Source organism: Leuciscus leuciscus (assembly GCF_965113295.1).
Source record: "Leuciscus leuciscus genome assembly, chromosome: 7".
Classification (NCBI taxonomy): domain Eukaryota; kingdom Metazoa; phylum Chordata; class Actinopteri; order Cypriniformes; family Leuciscidae; genus Leuciscus; species Leuciscus leuciscus.
Window position 1 is genome coordinate 11,707,194 of NC_138731.1, and position 14,750 is coordinate 11,721,943.

Below are 14,750 nucleotides of genomic sequence, written 5' to 3' on the forward strand. Positions count from 1 at the left end.
ACTCTAGGCACGATTCGTCGACCGAAAATGCTTGCAGGTCCCCTACCCTCTTGATCGAAGCCAGTGCAATCAGCAGCAAAGTCTTCAAGGAGAGAAGCTTTAAGTCTGCTGACTGCAAAGGCTCAAAGGGAGCATCCTGAAGTGCTCGGAGCACCAGGGAAAGGTCCCAAGAGGGTATGGAGGGGGGACGAGGAGGATTTAATCGTCTCGCCCCCCTAAGGAACCTGACGACCAGGTCGTGCTTCCCAACTGTTTTGCCATCTAAGTGGTCATGATATGCTGAAATAGCAGCAGCATGTACTTTAAGGGTGGAGGGAGACAGCCTTCGCTCCAACCCTTGCTGCAAGAAGGAAAGCACTGACCCTATCGAACATCTTCGGGGGTCCTCTCTACGGGAGGAACACCACTCAACGAACAGGTTCCACTTCAAGGCGTACGCACGTCTCGTAGACGGCGCTCGCGCAGAAGTGATGGTGTTAAGTACCTCTGGGGGTAAGTCACCTAGAACCTCCGCGTCCCGTCTAGGGACCAGACATGGAGTTTCCAGAGGTCTGGACGCGGGTGCCATAGGGTGCCCCGTCTCTGAGTCAGAAGATCCTTCCTCAGAGGAATGGGCCAGGGAGGGACTGTCACGAGGAGCATGAGTTCTGGGAACCAAGTCCGGGTGGGCCAATAGGGAGCCACCAGAAGGACCTGCTCCTCGTCCTCCCTGACTTTGCACAGGGTCTGTGCAAGTAGGCTCACTGGGGGAAATGCATATTTGCAGAGGCCCCGGGGCCAGCTGTGAGCCAGTTCGTCCGTGCCGAGTGTTCCCTCGGTCAGGGAGTAAAACAGCTGGCAGTGGGAGGTCTCTGAGGAGGCAAACAGGTCTACCTGAGCCTCCCCGAACTCTCTCCAGATCAGCTGAACCACCTGGGGGTGGAGTCGCCATTCTCCCGGGAGCACAGCTCGTGATAGCTCGTCGGCCACACGGTTGAGCACACCGGGGACATACATGGCTCGAAGCGACCTCAGACGCTTCTGACTCCAAAGGAGGAGATGGCGGGCGAGTTGCGACATGCGACGGGAGCGTAGACCACCTTGACGGTTGATGTACGCAACGGTCGCAGTGTTGTCCGTACGGATCAGCACGTCTCTGCCCTGTAGTGGCCTTTTTAGGCGGCTCAGAGCGAGACGAACTGCTAGCAACTCGAGGCAGTTGATGTGCCAGTGCAGTTGGGGGCCCGTCCACACCCCTGATACTGCATGCCCGTTGTACGTGGCACCCCAGCCGGTGGCAGAGGCATCTGTGAATACCACAGCATGCCTGGACACCTGTTCCAAGGGGACTCCTGCCCGAAGGAACGAGGGGTCTGACCACGGGCTGACGGTCTGGCGGCACGCCGGTGTGATTGCCACCCGGTGAGTGCCGTGATGCCACGCCCATCTCGGGACTCGGCCGTGAAGCCAGTGCTGAAGCGGTCTCATATGAAGCAGCCCGAGCGGAGTTACCGCTGCTGCCGCTGCCATATGCCCCAGGAGCCTCTGAAAACATTTCAGTGGGACCGCCGTCCTGCCTTTGAACGAGTTCAAGCAGTTCAGCACCGACTGAGCGCGTTGCTCTGTGAGGCGCGCTGTCTGTGCGACCGAATCCAACTCCATACCGAGATAAGAGATCCTCTGCACGGGGGCGAGTTTGCTCTTCTCCCAGTTGACCTGAAGGCCCAGCTGGCTGAGGTGCCTGAGCACGAGGTCCCTGTGTTCGCATAACTGATCTCGAGAGTGTGCCAGTATGAGCCAGTCGTCGAGATAGTTGAGAATGCGAACGCCCTGTTCTCTCATGGGAACAAGGGCCCCCTCCGTGACTTTCGTGAAGACACGGGGGGACAGGGCCAGCCCGAAGGGCAGGACCTTGTACTGATATGCTCGACCCTCGAATGCAAAGCGCAGAAACGGCCTGTGTCGAGGAAGAATCGAGACATGAAAGTACGCGTCCTTCAGGTCGATCGCTGCGAACCAATCTTGGGGACGGATGCATTCGAAAATGCGTTTCTGCGTAAGCATTTTGAACGGTAGTTGTGAAGGCTCCGATTCAAAACTCGCAGGTCCAAGATCGGTCGTAACCCACCTCCTTTCTTGGGTACAATGAAGTAGGGACTGTAGTGCCCTGACCTCATATCGGCTGGAGGGACCGGCTCTATCGCATCCTTTGCCAGTAGGACTGCGATCTCCGCACGCAAGACATGGGCATCGGCTGCTCTCACTGTAGTGGAGTGGATGGCCCGAAACTTGGGGGGACGCCGGGCGAACTGAATCGCATAGCCGAGCCTGATGGTCCGAATGAGCCAGCGAGACGGACTGGGGAGCGCTAACCAGGCTCGCAGAGACCGTACAAGCGGGACCAAAGGGACCGTAGGCGTACCCGGAGTGGGGCAGCGAGGTGGAACACAGGGGCTCGACTCGGGAGGCTCTCTCTGGGAGGCAGCCCGTAGCGGAGTCTGAGTGTGCTGTGCAACACTTACCTGATTCCACGAGGCCGGAGGTGCAGGAGGCGGCTTGGTTGCGTCCTCGAACTGCACACTGCTGCCTGCTGGCGATAGAAGAGGCGGATGAGAGTGGTGAGGATTCTCTCCCCCCACTGCTCTCCGGGCCTTCTTCGGACCCAGAGATGTAAGAAACTGCTCTTTTATTGAAAATTTGGGTACCGCTGGTTTTGAGGCCAGCGGCGGAACAAAAACAAAAGGAAAACAAGGATTTTCCACCCGGCCCTCTTCCGGGGGATGGAGCGATGCGGTCATCGTCTCCTGGAGAGCAGTCCCTGCCATCTCTGGGTCGCCCGTCCTAGGGCCGCTTGCTCCTGGCTTTGCCGCCCTTCTTAGCGGGGTCCTGGACGGGTGGGGCGGCCCGCCTGCGACTGGCTCCACGGCGCCGTTTAGATGGAGGCTGCTGCGGCGGCGCGGGAGCAGGGGCAGACGCAGGAGGCCGCCCTCGGCGACGAGCAGACTGAGGAGCCGCAGACGGAGGGGTGGGAGCAGCAGCTGGCCGCCGCGGCAGGATGTGACGGATGGCCTCAGTCTGCTTTTGTACAGCCGAGAACTGCTGGGCGAAGTTCTCGACCGCGTCGCCGAAGAGGCCGGTCTGGGACACGGGGGCGTTAAGGAACCGGAGCTTGTCGGTCTCCCGCATGTCCGCCAGACACAGCCAGAGATGGCGTTCCTGGACCACCATGGTGGACATCGCACGACCCACCGACCGCGCGGTCACCTTCGTCGCACGAAGCGCGAGGTCCGTCGCGATACGAAGTTCCTGAAGAACTTGGGGATCATGACCACCCTCGTGCAGGTTCTTCAGTGCCTTGGCCTGATGAACCTGCAGCAACGCCATGGCGTGCATGGCAGAGGCAGCTTCCCCACAGGCCTTGTAAGCCTTGCCAGTTAGATCCGACGAGTACTTACAGGCCCGTGAAGGGAGACACGGTTCTCCGCGCCAAGTGGAGTTAGGGCACAGTTGCATAGCAACGGCCCGTTCCACTGGCGGGATGCGCGTGTATCCCTTAGCTGCCCCGCCATCAAGGGTGGTGAGGGAGGAGGAGCCACCGGAACGGTTTCTGGCAGTGAAAGGTGCCGTCCACGCCCCCGTAAGCTCCTCATGCACTTCCGGGAAGAAAGGCACTGGGGTGGGTTGCTGAGAACCAGCGCGCGCCACCCCGAGATACCAATCGTCCAACCTCGAGGGTTCGGGACACGGTGGAGGATTCCACACGAGCCCGACCCCGTTGGCGGCCCGGGAAAGCATGGCCATCATCTCCGGGTCCGTCTCAGGCATCGTTGACACACCCGAAGGAGGTAACGGCGCTGAGTCGTCATCCGCAGAGACATCTGACCCACCCTCCGATGCCGCGATCGACATCTGATCCTCACAGGGAGCCCCAAAGGAGACAACCGGTACACACCGCGAGGATGGTCCAGCTTTCTCCAATGGGGGCTCAACTGGCTGCGGAGCATGAGAGGGGTGAGGGCTCCTAGGGGGTTGGTTCCCCGAAGGAGACGCGCTCACCGTGATCCTCAGGTCACCCACGTCACTGCCCGAAGCAACCCTCTGAGGAGGATTGGATCGAGGCAGCGGCACGGGGACTCCGCCCCTTTGCAGGAACGTGAGTCTCGACCGCAGCTCCGCGATGGTCATCTTCCCACAATGGGTACATGACTCATCCACAAACGCTGCCTCAGCGTGTTTAATGCCCAGACACACGAGGCAGCGTTTGTGACCATCCTGTGAGCCCAGGTAACGACCGCATCCAGAAACACACAGATAGAAAGTCATTTTTTCTCACTTGAAAAAGACGCTCTCTATCTGTGTAAGCTCTTTTAGGGACTGCTCTCACTGGTGCTGAAACACACAGGGGGAACAGACACTGCGAACACAAACGGGAATGTGCACCCGTCTGTGCGCTCTCTCTCTTCTCGCTGTCTTACCAGCTGTAATAACAGCCTTTGAGCGCTCGCGGCGCACCTTACCAGCTGTAAAAACAGCCTTTTTTGTTTGCTCAGTTTACCGTGACAAACCACAGAAAGACAAACACACAAAGAAGAAAAAGAAGACTGTCCCCGCTGCCGTGTTGTGACACCCGCACCGAAAGAGAGATCCAAAAGGCTCGTTTCCTTCCACTCTCAGAAGACGCATCGAAGTGCTTGGCTCCGAAGCAAAAAGCTGAAGTGCAATCGCATCAGCTGCTCGTTAAATACCCGCGCTGCGAGGCTGCGCAGCTGATACAAATGATTGCACGCCAATGTGTATTGGCTTGTTTTAGTTTCACTCGAAGTAGATTGGCCTCTCTAGCGAGATTCCTATTCGTCGTTCACCACGACGTACGTCGTAGTGACCGGACGATAGGGAACTCAGCCAGCTGCTCAACCTCTTGTCTGTATGCAGACTCATCACCGTCCTGGATGAGGCCGATGACAGGTGTCATTTGCAAACTTCAGGAGCTTGACAGAGGGGTCATTAGAGGTGCAGTCATTCGTGTACAGGGAGAAGAGTTGTGTAGAGAAAGCATAGCCCTGAGGAGCACCAGTGCTGATAGTGAGAGATGTGAGTTTTCCTAGCCTCACTAGCTGATGCCTGTCTGTCAGAAGCTGATGATCCACTGACAGATTGGGGTGGGCATTAAGACCTGGGTCAGTTTGGCTGAGAGAAGATCAGGCATGATGGTATTAAATACGAAAAGTAGAACAGCGAAAGTGAGCGGAGATCTACACATTTATTTAGCAAGCTTCTAACCCGTCATCTCATACAGTACATATCACTTTACTGCAGGGCTTGTTGTCAATTTCTGTAAACAGTAGATATAGTATTTTATAGTGTGTATTTCAAGGCAAGTTGTTGTTATGGAACAGAGACTCAAGACAAAAGGATAGAAGTGAGAAACAGGTTTATTGAAACAAGTAGTGGTGAATACCAGTGGGTGACGATAAAGGTGAATGTCTTTGAATAATGAGGATGAGATATACTGATAGTTTATGGTTATTTTGCAGATGATGAATTTTGGGGGCCTGGGTAACTCCAACCCTAATGAAAATCACTTGCCTGTAGCTTTCTAATATAGCCTAATCTTGAAGACCTTGATTAGCTTGTTCAGGTGTGTTTGATTAGGGTTGGATGTCGTAATAATGACCGTAATTAGGAGATGATTGGTTGTTTTTATGGCAACACTGGGCTTGTTCGACTTCATGCAGCTCTGCGCAGAACGATCGGCGGCTGACTTGAAGCAGTGCATGCCGGTTAGAAATTTTGTCCGACTTGATACAGCGCCGACGCCACGTGACTGTGACGTATGGCATCAAAGTACCGCGAGAGCGTTTCGAGAGTAGCCGGAGAACTCAGCCAGCGCAGCTTCTCAAGAGCGGCTGCACTGGGCTGCAGGAGGGCTGATGACGACACAGCTGTTCCACGATTGGCCGGATTCACCGCATGACAACGATCACGTGTGTTTCGTGTTTATTCGAACACCTTTAGTTCCTCTAATGCTCTCAAATCAGTTTATTATAACAGTGAACACTCTTTTCATGTCGTTGTCATGTTATATTGTGTCATGTTTATCAAATTAAAACTGCTTAAAAAACGTAGACTCCACTTCATTGATAGTTGCTTATGTTGAACTTTATTCTTGTTCAAACAGACGCTGTATGAAGCAGTACATAAAGTATTGAATGAACATGTCTCATGAAATGAAACATCTGTGTATTATTTGGCAAATATTGCATTTATTTCACTGCAGCTGTGGTAAAGTATGCAAACACCACGTGAGCGGTCACTACGGGAACCAGAAAGTGTCCGACTTCACGTCTCCGTTTGCAGCTCCTCCCCGCCTGCACGCGGCTACTCTCGCCGATCGGTTACATCCAGCCGCAGCCGATGTCGAACACACCTACTATCAACGGCAAATGAATCTGCAGTGGTCAGGTGGTACAGCGATCACGTGGTACAAGTCGGAGTTCTACCACAAGTTACAAGTTGTAATTATGGCTAAACTCCTACACCTAAACTCTCCAGGAAATGGATCTCTACTGGAGACTGGCATAAATCTGCATTGAACATCAAGAGAGACAGGGGCATGTCTAGAATTTGAATCTGAATTTTTCAATTGCTGATTGATTTGCGATGTGAATCCAAGCAAGTAATTATGAATGAAAACAATGTTTCCAGCCACTGCAGTGAAAATAGGGGGAATACACAGCCATGGTTATATCATTGCCAATTTAATATTGGATGGTTTCATATGGATTGCATAATCAGATAATATTTGTTCACTCAAGCTTTCTATAGACATATTTCTTATCGTGACCGAGACAAGTAGCCTATAGAGTTTTGGTTCATTTCTGTGACGGAGACCGAGACGGCAGAAAGCGCACCCTGTTTGTTTGCTTTATTTTCCAAAAGCACAACATTTAATTGTTATTGTGAGTGTACATAAATAAAAGTTTGTTCGCGTTTGTCGAACGCTAATTTAACATGACCGAAAAATAAAATCAGATTTCAGAAGAATTCGTAGCGCCACTCGGACAGGTGTGCCAAAACACTAATTTATAAACTAACGACGTCTTCACCTACACAAAAACCTGCTCACTTCAGGCTTGAAAAGAGATGTGGGTTGCCCAATTTTCCGTGTTAGAGAAAAAGCAGCTCGTACAAAGCTCCTGGATGTCACAAACAGACAAAGCGACAAGGAGCCACGTAGTCGGCAGGGTTCGAACCTGCGCGGGGAGACCCCAATGGATTTCGAGTCCATCGCCTTAACCTCTCGGCCACGACTACTCCTGCCAGTGAGTCACATGCTATTTTCATTTCTGGATTTGAGCATCAGAGAACACCGGGGCCAACCATCAATGTGGATGTGAGCAGCAGAGGATCAACCCGGCAAAAATATTGTGTTGGCAAAAAGGAGTTCAACGACGTCTTCACCTACACGAAAAGACTGCCATGATCCGGATTTGGACTGCGGATGCTGCGGGCATGTATATCATTAAATGCCAAAAGCAACCCTTCTCTTGCTTTTTGAAATCACTTCCTTTTTTTGTATTTTGTCTGAAGATTAAATTAACCCTATGCCGTCCTCTTTACTGTTGCTTAGTGATTTTCGCGCTCTTTAGCTACGGCAGTTAACGCTTACTTCCGGCTGTCGTTGCCGTTCCATCAGCAGCTGTTTCTTAAAGTCCCTAGTAACAGCAGGCAAAACAACACCAAATGCTGTGAAATAACCCTGCCACATCTTATCTTGAAGAGGAAGACCACCTCCCTCAAAGGCTGGGAAGAGCACAGCAAGAGATTAGGGAAGGTCTGCAAAAAAGCCTTCGCCCGGACAGGGACTTGAGCCCTGGACCCTCAGATTTAAAGCCTGATGCTCTACCATTTGTGCTAGTCGGGCTTTTGCTGGGGAACAGCCACCCTAGGGATATAACAGCACTTTCTCCTTAAAGTGTTCATGCTTTGTCAGCTTAAAGTTTGTGGCATTAAAGGATGAAGACCACAATTTATAAAGGGACGAGAGAGATAGGCTGCTCCTTCCAAAGTTAGGAACACTGACATTGAAAGAGTGGAGTTTTTTTTTCATGGCATGTTGCTAACTCTAAGGTGGTTTAGACAAACGAGCAATAGGGACATAATGAGTAGGTTTCTGTTTGACTTTTCTAAGAGAGAACGAATGCAACATTTCAAAACACTAATATCCAAGATTTTCCATAAAATATAATGCGGCGACTCTTGAGCTGCACAACGTGAAGGCTGTGAAGTTGTCGGGGGATGCCAAAGCCATTGCTCCGACAGCCTGAATAGAATGGCCAAAATCACAGATGATCTGGGCCTTTTGAAACGATGCCCACTTCAGGCTTGAAAAGAGCCCAATTTCCGTATTAGGAAGAAAAAAAAGCAGCTTGTATAAAGATCCTGGATGTCACAACTCCTGTCGCAACCAGACAAAGTGACAAGGAGCCACGTAGTCAGCAGGGTTCGAACCTGCGCGGGTAGACCCCAAAGGATTTCAAGTCCATCGCCTTAACCTCTCGGCCATGACTACTCCTGCCAGTATGTCAGATGTTGTATTCTTTTCTGGATGTGAGCAGCAGAGGATGAACAGCACCCTCAAATGCTGGAAAGAGGACAACAAGTGATGATTAGGGGACGTCTGCAACAATCTGTCTGACCTTCACCCAAACAGGGACTTGAACCCTGGACCCTCAGATTAAAAGTCTGATGCTCTACCGACTGAGCTATCCTTGGCTTTTGCCAGGGAACAGCCACCCTGGGGATATAACAGGTATAATTTTCTCCTTAAAGTGTTCGTGCTTTGTCAGCTTAAAGTTTGTGGCATTAGCCCCTTACCAGACAGACCCAATTTTGGCAAGTGGGGCATACATGACATACCCAAAATAAGAAGTCATTCTGAATAGACACATAACCAACATATATTTAGAAAGCCAACTCTTGACAGTTTACAGTTCAAGACTCAGAATTAATCAGACTCTTATTAATAATGAGATATAAAAGCTCAAACATAAAAACAAAATATATATATTAAAAGTATATTTATTAAATGTATAAACATATTATATGAATGTTAGGGTGGTCATGCGGTATTTCAAATCTGAGGATGATATCTCTAAAACTATTAATTGTATATACATTTTATAACATTGTTATAACATTTTCTAAGATGATGTCAGGGGAGTTTTTTAGAGAAGGCTGATAAGATGCTAATCAAATATGTTATTGCCCTGTAATCACCCATTTACAGTCTATGACTAATGTCTGGTGAGGAGAACTGGCCCATTCATGCTTTATTGTAGTCAATCCACGAACCTTTGACACCTCTTTATTCTGGCATTATGGCTTGGCCATCTACACTTCTTTCATCCCACTTGACATGAATAATCCAACTATTATCTTAAGTCTTTCTAAAAAAACAAACAAAGCACAAACATTTGCTTGACCAGCAGCAACAGTAGCACATTGTAAAATTATTTATTTACCCCCAACTCTCTTTGTGCAACACACAATCCTTGCCCCCCTCGTCTCCCCAACCATTTCCTCCAGCGTAATCAGTTTTTTTTTTTGCTGCAAATCAGCGTACAGACAATTTGGATTGCAAATCTTCTTGCAGGCTATCATTTTTAATAACTATTTAAGTCTCGCGTGAGAACTCCAATCTTACACACGCATGATGTTGCATCATTTCCATACCGCTTCTCGTGTGGGTTTAGTTGTGAAACGCAGTTTGCAGACCAGACAGTTGTCAGCGATTCTTTCTTTTGTCAAGTCATGCAGTGTGAAAGCCCCTGTCGTCGGTGCATTGTGCAGTGTGCACACAGCAGCAACTGAACGTTACCCCAGATACCCGTGCAGTGTGAAAAGAACAGTGACCCGACTACTTTGAAAATTGTGCAGTGCGAACTCGGCATTACAGGCAATCAGAACTCATTTGGTCGCAGGTAACTAAAGGGATCATCTGCTTTCCTGTAGCTCAGTGGTAAGAGCATTGCGTTAACAACGCAAGGTTGTGGGTTCGATCCCAGGGGATTGCACATACCCATGTATAAATGTATAGGATAATACAATGTAAGTCGCTTTGGATAAAAGCGTCTGCCAAATGCATTAAAATGTAAATCTGTTAGTAGGCTTGAAGTTGCAACTTCCTAAAATGACCACTAGAAGACACAATTTCACTAAAATGCTTCAGAATGCAGAAGACTATTGGTCAATAGGCAATACTGGTTGAAACTTCACATCCTATAGCAATCAATAACAGAATTCTTCGTCCAATCGTTGCATTTGGATTTAGACGTTTCCATGTCAACACTACAACACCGAAATTAATGAGGCAATTTAGTGCAATCTTTCGTCTCGTGACACTTTACAGACTCTGCTGTGTGTTGAAGCATTTTGAAGGCGTGGCTTTGGAGGGTGGGATCTCATGCATTGATTCCAATGAGCCATTATGCGAGAGAACAGCCAAACTAACACTGGTATACAAAAATCAAAATCCTTGTTTACCCACTTAAAAAAAAAAAAAAAAAAAAAAAAAAAAAAAAAAGAAAAAAAAAAAGAGGAAATGGTCTTACAAGTGTGAGATTTATTTGGTGATAAACAGGGAAAACACACCCTACATCCAATGGTTAAATCAGCACAGTTAACTGCATGCATAGCCACATTACTTATGGCCAGGACATTGGCCATACGGGTAAGTTGGCTTTGGCGGTTCGGCTGCAGGCTTCACAGGAGGCTTCGGGGGTTCGGCTGCAGGCTTCATTGGAGACTTCAGGGGTTCGGCTCCAGGCTTCATTGGAGGCTTCGGGGGTTCGGCTGCAGGCTTCATTGGAGGCTTAGGGGGTTTGGCTGCAGGCTTCGGGGGTTCCACTGGCAGTTCGTCTGAAGGCTCTGGCTCAAGAGGTTCGGTAGAAGGCTCCGGCAGTTCTGTAGAAGGCTCCGGTAGTTCGTTAGAAGGCTCCGGCAGTTCGTTAGAAGGCTCCGGCAGTTCGGCGGAAGGCTTCACTGGAGGCTTTGGAGGTTCAGCTGAATGCTTTCCTGGAGGCTTTGGAGGTCCGGCTGCAGGCTTTCCTGGAGGCTGTGGAGGTTCAGCTGCAGGCTTTCCTGGAGGCTTGGCTGAAGGCTTTCCTGGAGGCTTCGGGGGTTTGGCTGCAGGCTTCACTGGCAGTTCGTCTGAAGGCTCTGGCTCAGGAGGTTCGGTAGAAGGCTCCGGCAGTTCGGCAGAAGGCTTCACTGGAGGCTTTGGAGGTTCGGCTGCAGGCTTTCCTGGAGGCTTTCCTGGAGGTTCGGCTGCAAGCTTTCCTGGAGGCTCGGCTGGAGGCTTTCCTGGAGGCTTCGGGGGTTCGGCTGCAGGCTTCATTGGAGGCTTCGGGGGTTTGGCTGCAGGCTTCACTGGCAGTTCGTCTGAAGGCTCTGGCTCAGGAGGTTCGGTAGAAGGCTCCGGCAGTTCAGCAGAAGGCTCCGGTAGTTCGTTAGAAGGCTCCGGCTCTTCGGTAGAAGGCTCCGGCAGTTCGGCGGAAGGCTTTCGAGGTTCGGCTGCAGGCTTTCCTGGAGGCTTTCCTGGAGGTTCGGCTGCAGGCTTTCCTGGAGGTTCGGCTGCAGGCTTTCCTGGAGGCTTGGCTGCAGGCTTTCCTGGAGGCTTTGGAGGTTCGGCTGCAGGCTTTCCTGGAGGCTTTCCTGGAGGTTCGGCTGCAAGCTTTCCTGGAGGCTCGGCTGGAGGCTTTCCTGGAGGCTTCGGGGGTTCGGCTGCAGGCTTCATTGGAGGCTTCGGGGGTTTGGCTGCAGGCTTCACTGGCAGTTCGTCTGAAGGCTCTGGCTCAGGAGGTTCGGTAGAAGGCTCCGGCAGTTCAGCAGAAGGCTCCGGTAGTTCGTTAGAAGGCTCCGGCTCTTCGGTAGAAGGCTCCGGCAGTTCGGCGGAAGGCTTTCGAGGTTCGGCTGCAGGCTTTCCTGGAGGCTTTCCTGGAGGTTCGGCTGCAGGCTTTCCTGGAGGCTTGGCTGCAGGCTTTCCTGGAGGCTTGGCTGCAGGCTTTCCTGGAGGCTTGGCTGCAGGCTTTCCTGGAGGCTTGGCTGCAGGCTTTCCTGGAGGCTTTGGAGGTTCGGCTGCAGGCTTCCCTGGATGGATACAGATAGTCAACTTTAGTCAGTCCGTTAAGAGGCATTCAGTCTCAGGTACAGCACAAAACCCAAATACCAAGTTTTACTCCTCTCAATTATTAATCATGATCGTATTAATTAATCGTATGAATTAATTTTGTAAAGCCATCCTGTGCTTTAAACCATGCTATTGGGTGAATTTCTTTTACATTGATAACGATTCATTATAAAACAAGACAAACTGAAATGAGGAAGCTGACCCAAACTCTAATATAATAACATAAATACCTGCAAATGGATCCATACACTGATGTCCACATCCATTGCAGCAGCATTTCTCATTGTTCGGACAGTCACTGTCATAGGAACACAACTCGGCACACGTTCCTGCTCCAAAATTTGTGCTTGGACACTTCCCTGCCTTTGCTGTTATAGAGACACATGACAGAGAAACCACGTTTGGTTCAATGTGTTACTTGCGGTTTCTTTGCAATTATTTGCAAACTTACTAGCAATTCCTGAGTGAAAACTATTTTTCAGGGTTTTTTTCTGGAAGACGTATAGCATGCATCAATAATTAAAACTCACTGAAAACAGGCGGCACACATGCGGGCCCACAGGGAAATTTACAGCATTTGTGCCCTCCAGAGCAGTCTCTATCAGAAGTGCATCCTCGTCGGGAGGGCACGACCGTCAGCGTCGCCGGACACTGACCAGGCACTACAGAAGAGGATTCAAGAGGATCATTAGGGGAGACCAGGAAGTGCTGTAATAGTTTGCTTCAGCATTTGCAAGTCAGGGGTTTTGCAATGAGTCTCAAACTTTATAATATTCACACATTTATCTGCTTCAATTCAAGTAGCTTAGAAATCTACCATTTTTCACTAAACTGCATCAATCGGTTTCAAAGACTGAGAGTGCAGTTACAACCTACCGCACTGTAGTAGAGTGAGTAATAGTGCAATGCTGATAGAAAGCATGGACATCGGTTAATATGTTGTATACAAATTTACTGGTGTACATCTTCAAAAATGATGCCATCCCCATGACCACCCTCGTTTCCTTAAGCATTTTAAGAAGCTACTCAACAGAAAACAAATTTAGAAACCCACTATATATGTAAAATGCAGAGTTATCACTTATAATTAACTCCCCATTTTATATTGTAGGCTTATGCATTTCTTAAAACAACAAAAAAAAAAAAAACTTTAGGCAAAAGTTGAAACCCAGGATTGATACAGTCCGGTAACAATTTTGTAGCCATATTATAACACTAATGTTCTTGCTTTGCAGTAAAAAAAAAAAGCCTTTTAGTGATATGGGTTTTACTTGTACAATGAAAAATGCATAAACTTATGACAGTTTGCATATTTATACTTTGCTGATTATTAAAACTAAACCAACATACAAAGATGAACTTCCACTTGACGTCTGTACTGTATTTTTGTAAGCAGATGTGTCTGAAATCAAGTTTTGTAAGGCACTTTATTTATGCACTTCTTCGGGCTGCGTAATGAAGCTAAGAGAACTTCTCACCTAGGACTCCAGCGTCTGTTGTGCTCAAACAAGCAGACAGACACAATAAAACAGCACTAAACGAGCAGTACACTTGAGCTGTCATCCTCTCGACCTGCAATCTCAAAATCAACTCTGCTGGAAGATGCACTGAATTAGTGAGTCAGGAGGGGCAGACAGCAAGTACTACAAAGAAAAACCCCTGTTGCTGCATCAAAATATCACCTGAGTCCCACAACAAACGCTATCAAAAGAGTTTAAAACGCTTTTTGAAAATGCGTTTTTAAAGATCCAATTGGGGGTCTGGGTAACTCCAACCCTAATGAAAATCACTTGCATGTAGCTTTCTAATATAGCCTAATCTTGAAGACCTTGATTAGCTTGTTCAGGTGTGTTTGATTAGGGTTGGATGTCGTAATAATGACCGTAATTAGGAGATGATTGGTTGTTTTTATGGCAACACTATCAACGGCAAATGAATCTGCAGTGGCCAGGTGGTATGGGTTCGATGTTTTATTTGCACATGTGGTCGCCGCTGAAACGCCCCTTTCATCTGATTGGTTAAACCGCTCCGCCTTCAGTAAGCTACGAGCTTTTCTTTCTGTCAGGCAGAATAAGAGTCAGTACGAGTGCGGCACTGACAAACGCACTTTAATAAAATAATGTCTGAAACCACCACTCACTGTTAACTACACACAATATTTGAAGCAGAAATATGTTGCTGGTCACGTAATTCGTGCTGCTGCGACTTGCAAGCGACCCCAATAATGTGAACTACAGTATATGACAGATTATATTAGCATATTTCCCATTGATAAATACAGTGCAAATAGTTCCGTCTCTTTGGATAAAAGTGAAGTGGAAATAAAAATCAATAATAGGCTGAACTGTACCATGATAATATGTCTTTAACATTTACCACTCTAGTCTTTTATTTACATCAAAAGGCAGACGGGCGTGTGTGACACAGCCAATGGGCTATAAATAATTTAGAAAATTGAATAGAAATAAAGTTTATATTTTTTAATATAAGTATGTGTAGCCTACTCAGTTCACATGAAAAGAAAGAGACAGAAAAGAGAGAAGCCAGAATCAGTGAACGTAAATTAAATACTGACAAAATT

At 48.8% G+C, this 14,750-nt stretch overlaps 1 protein-coding gene across 1 annotated transcript; it reads right to left on the reverse strand.

The window, feature by feature from the left end:
• Window positions 1-265: 265 nt before the first annotated feature.
• LOC309502819 (uncharacterized protein) lies at window positions 266-3,397 on the reverse strand. The gene is made up of 2 exons (XM_082175362.1): window positions 2,079-3,397; window positions 266-374 (listed from the first exon to the last, which is right to left on the reverse strand). The coding sequence occupies exon 1, from the start codon at window positions 3,370-3,372 to the stop codon at window positions 2,821-2,823; it is 552 nt and encodes a 183-aa protein (XP_082031488.1). The 5' UTR covers window positions 3,373-3,397; the 3' UTR covers window positions 266-374; window positions 2,079-2,820.
• Between the last annotated feature and the right edge of the window lie 11,353 nt (window positions 3,398-14,750).